Source organism: Chaetura pelagica, unplaced genomic scaffold (assembly GCF_000747805.2).
Source record: "Chaetura pelagica isolate M959 unplaced genomic scaffold, ChaPel_1.0 scaffold275, whole genome shotgun sequence".
Taxonomy (NCBI): Eukaryota; Metazoa; Chordata; class Aves; order Apodiformes; family Apodidae; genus Chaetura; species Chaetura pelagica.
In genome coordinates, this window is record NW_009953486.1 from 1,754,155 (window position 1) to 1,758,889 (window position 4,735).

Genomic DNA, 4,735 nt, shown 5'->3' on the forward strand with positions numbered 1-4,735 from the left:
CCTGCTGCTCAGCCTGGTTTTACTGGTGACAACTGGGTTGCAAGTGAAAAGGTTTCTACAGTGTCCCAGAAAGAGGCATCTAGTAGCAAATTTGAAAATACTGCTCAAGTTAATTTGGAGAACGTGAGTCAAACAGCTTCTGGAGAACCTCCTGCATCCAAACCTTTCCGTAAAGTGCTGCTTCCGACACCTCCAAGTACATCTTTCCAGCCTAATTTCTCCACATCAAACAATGGTCTGGCTCTGCAAGACATGCATCAAGTATCCTGGTCAAATGAGTCTCAGGAAGTGATGGGAATGGATTCTTACTCAAACACAATGTTTGCTTCTCAGGAAAACGCAGCTGGTCACTTTGAAGCAGAGAGGGGTCTTTCAGCCATGCAATACGATGAACAAATAAATCCTCAGTCTCATCAATTTGTGGAACAAACAGAACCCCCATCGGTTCAGAGTGAGGGTGGACCTTCCTCACAACACTTTGAGGAAAACCGAGCTGGACCCCCCTATTCTTTGTCTGGGCAGAAAGGAGGGCCTCCACCAACAATGATGGTCAATGCACCTGGAGGACCTCATGGACCTAATTTTAGAGGACCGGCACCACAGTTCTCTGAAGAGCATGGTTCTCCAAATAATGATGGACAAAGAGGACCTCCCTCTGGAAGATTTGGAGGTCAAAAGGGTCCCATTCCTTCCTTATTTTCTGCACAGCATGGACCACCATCTATTTTTGGTGATAACAGGGGCCCTGCACCTTCTTACCATGGTGTTCCAAGGGGAATGTCACCATCTCAGTTTGAGGATTGTAGGGAACCCCCCATGGAACAAATGGAATTCTCAGATTCCCAGTATCATGAAATGATTAGACCTCCAGGACAGTTTGAAGGACCAGATCCATCTCAGTTCGGGGGAAACAGAGGACCTTCACCTTTTCCTTTTGGAGGCCAAAGACGACCCCCACCTGCTCAGTTTAAAGGACAGAGGGGAGGCCCTCAGTTTGGAGGGCCAAGAGGTCCAGCCCCGAGTCATTTTGGGGGACCAAGAGGGCCTCACCCAAATCAATTTGAAGGGCAGAGAGGTCCAGCTCCAAATCATATACCTGGTCCAAGAGGACTTTTGCCACAGCCATTTGAAGAACGGAGAGGGAGTTCACCACCCAGATTTGCCAACCAGAGAGGTCCAGCACCAGTTCAGTTTGGAGGACCAAGGGGAGCCGCACCTGCAATGTACCCAGAAGAAAATGAACCTTCCTCTTCTAGATTTCATTTCCAAGGTCAGTCAGCACAAGGTATGAAGCCAAACCCAAGACCACTCCTGGACCTTCCAAGCCACCCACCATCCCACAGAAAAGAGATGTGGGAGGAAGCTGGACCATCTGCATCTCTTTCTAATGTTTCTGGACAAGGATCTGAGTTGGAAGGACAGTGGTCAGGCTCTGACTTCCGAGAAGGCAAAAATCCTGAATTTAGAGGCCAGACATTTGAAGGGAGACAGAGAGAGAGATATGAGGGAGGAAATAAAGACAAGGGTTTGGATCAGCCAGAGCCTCAGCAAGCAGATAATCGACAAGGCAGACCCTTTGAGGACAGACGAAGGGATCGAGAACACGGGAGGCCTTGGGAGAGAGACCGTGGCAGAAACTGGAGCAGAGACAGGGACTGGGAGAGACACAGAGACAAGGACTGGGATAAAAACAGAGACAGAAACCAAAACAGAGAGAAGGATTCAGAGCGGTCTAAGGAATGGGAGAGAAACAGAGACCGAGACAGACCAAGAACCAGAGAGAGAGACTCTTACAGAAGGCGTGACAGGGAGCGGTCGAGAAGCAGAGACAGAGATCGTGACAGGGAGAAAGACAGAGACCGGGACCGGAGCCGGGAGAAAGAAAGAGAGCGGGAGAGGGAGCGAGAACGCGACCGAGAGAGGGGGAAGGACCGCAAAGATCGGAGCAAGAGCAGGGAAACTGGGAAAGAGACGAAGCCAGAAACACCGAAGGAAACCCCGAAACCAACAGAAGCAGAAGCTTCATCTTCCACTAATCAGTCGTAGAACGATTAGTGGAATGACTGATATTGGATTTCTCGTGAATAATTGACGTCTACAACAGCGCAAGGACTGAGTGTCTTCTGTACATACTGTATATTCTCACCTTTGAGGACTGATTCATTGTCTTCTGTACATACTGTATATTCTCACCTTTACAAAAAACTAGCCTTACAGAATGAACTGACAACTGACAGTTTAGCAATTTTTAAACAACTGTGAATGAAAATACTCAAGTAGATAAAAGGCAAGAACATCCTGGACTTCCACTTGCTGCATTTTGTGCATAATGTTTTTTCTTATAAAAACTCACAGCGTTACCTGTACCGAAATGTTGTTTTTTTCTACTTGCATCTTTATCTTAAAATTTCCATTTACAGAACCGAAATGGAAAAAGTCTAAGAAGAGCATATTGCTTTTTAAGATTATAAAGTTATGTTTTCCAGTAACTTGAATTGTAATTTTATAAGAGAATTTAATCCAGACCTTAGGAGCCATACCTTTACATCTCATTTACGTGATATTTTGGTGTCAAAGTTGTTCCTACAGCACACGCTTGAAAAACAAAATAAAAGTCCAGTGTTGCTGTCTTGTTTATTTTACAACAGAATGGCCATGTGTATTTAGGAGAAGAACAACAGTGTTAATAATTATTTGTGACTGATGGAGGATTTGAAAATGGAATGTTATAAACTTCAAGTGCACTATCTTCCTTTTTATATACAGGTGTTCTGTGTTTTGGAAGGAAACAAGTTATACTTTGGTTTTCTCATGAGGCTGAGGAGTTTTAAATGTTGCATTTTTACAAATCTGTAATTAAAGAACAGACAAGAGAAGCACCTTTAAAACCAGCAAAACTTACACAAATTCCAGACATTAATTTGAAAAAGGCTGAGACTAAATTGGTAAACCAAAGGAAAGAAGAATAAGTTGCTTAAACAGGCCACTGAATCTGTTACTTCTATTGAATTGATTTAGTGAAACTTTTTTTATTTGTTTGGGCTTTTTGCATAATTTTGCCATAGACTTAAGTCCCAATTTTATTGTAGGCTTCCTTCTAAAAGTGTTTTGCTCCAGAAAAATGAAAAAAAAATGAAAAAAAAAAAGTGCCACAGTTTTTTTTTTGTTAAACCCTATTTAGGCTCAGTGCGTGTATAAAATTCCCTACGGAAAATGACATGAGTTGCATTAAGCTTGAGAAGAAGGATGGGGGGTACTTCATGTTGTGATTCAGGAGGGAAGTTTTTCACTGTGAAATACATGGCATTGCTACTTTTCCATGTATTCTTCAAGTATATCGTTCTGAAGTATGAAAGAAAAACCCTGCTAATTTATTTCACCACGCACATTAACGGTTGGGTAGGTGTTTTGATTTGTTGTTTGGTTGTTTGTTTTTTTAATAAAATAGTTTTGGAAATGTAAGAGTAGTTTCCTGTCAGCATCTTGAAGACTACATTACAAGTAGCATGTGTGCAGTGTATTTCACTGTAGATTTTACAGTTCATCTTGGTGCATCTTTGAAAGTCCTGCAGAAGGAGGATTTGCTGGTGGAAAAGGTCATCTGAGCCTGTAGACAAAACGTTAAAAGACAGAGAGGTGGTATTAAAATGCAAACATCTACTATGGTGTAAGATTTTTTTTTTCTTAATGAGATGTTTCTAATTTAAAGACATACATAAAAGTATGCAAAAAAAAAAAAAAAGTGTTTGTTTAGGTTTACTTGATAGAAATTTCTGTAAATTGTATTTTATATTGCAAATTATATCACTGTACATTAAAATACGGGACTTCACAGGATTTTTTGTTACTGTAAGTAGAATAAACATCTACAGAGAACTGTTGTCTATTTCTTACATGTGTGTATTATTTTCTAAATGTTGCCACTTCTCAACAAACCCCAAGGGACTGATGACACAGGGGTTTCATTTCCTCACTCTTGAACGAAAGATGTTTTGCAGGACCTCACTAAAAACTGATGTTTAATTGCAGGCATTCTAAAATGATATGAAAAATCTGTGCTTATGATTTTTCTCTCCATTCTAAAATACACTTTTTTAATTAGGAAGATAGTAATTTTTATATTTTGCACCAAAAAACACTTCACAGGTCCGGAAAAGTTGAGCTTTTTTTTTAAATTTACCTGTTGCTACACTGGGGAGGGCTCTTTCCTCTGTTAAAAAAGGACATTGAGGTGCTGCAGTGGGTCCAGAGGAGAGTAACAAGGCTTGGTGAAGGGACTGGAGGGAGAGGCTGAGGGAGCTGGGCTTGTTTAGCCTGGAGGAGACTCAGGGGGGCCCTTCTCTCTACCTGAAAGGTTGTGCTCAGGTGGGGTTGGGCTCTTCTCTCAGGCTCTTCTCAACAGGGCAAGAGGCCTGAAGCTGCCCAGGGGAGGTTTCGGTTGGACATTAAGATTCACAGGATGTCAGGGGTTGGAAGGGACCTCTGAAGATCCACCCCCCTGCCAGAGCGGGGCCGCAGATCACTCAGCAAGGCCTCCAGGCGGGTCTTGACAGTCCCTAGAGAAGGAGCCTCCGCAGCCCTATCTGGGCAGCCCCTCCTAGAGCTCCGGCCACCCTCACGCTGAGGTGGAACGAGACCCGAATCCTCACGGAGCGGGCGATGGAGACGCCGGGATGGGGTCACCGTCCCGGGAGGTGCCTCAGGCGGGCGGTGCCTCAGGCGGGACGGGGCTCCA

At 43.5% G+C, this 4,735-nt stretch overlaps 1 protein-coding gene across 1 annotated transcript in view; it reads left to right on the forward strand.

The window, feature by feature from the left end:
• The window catches only part of DIDO1 (death inducer-obliterator 1), a 37,190-nt gene extending 35,144 nt beyond the window's left edge, over window positions 1–2,046 (forward strand). Inside the window, exon 17 of the mRNA XM_009998616.1 lies at window positions 1–2,046. Coding sequence (XP_009996918.1) covers window positions 1–2,046 — 2,046 coding nt within the window.
• The last annotated feature ends 2,689 nt before the right edge of the window (window positions 2,047–4,735 follow it).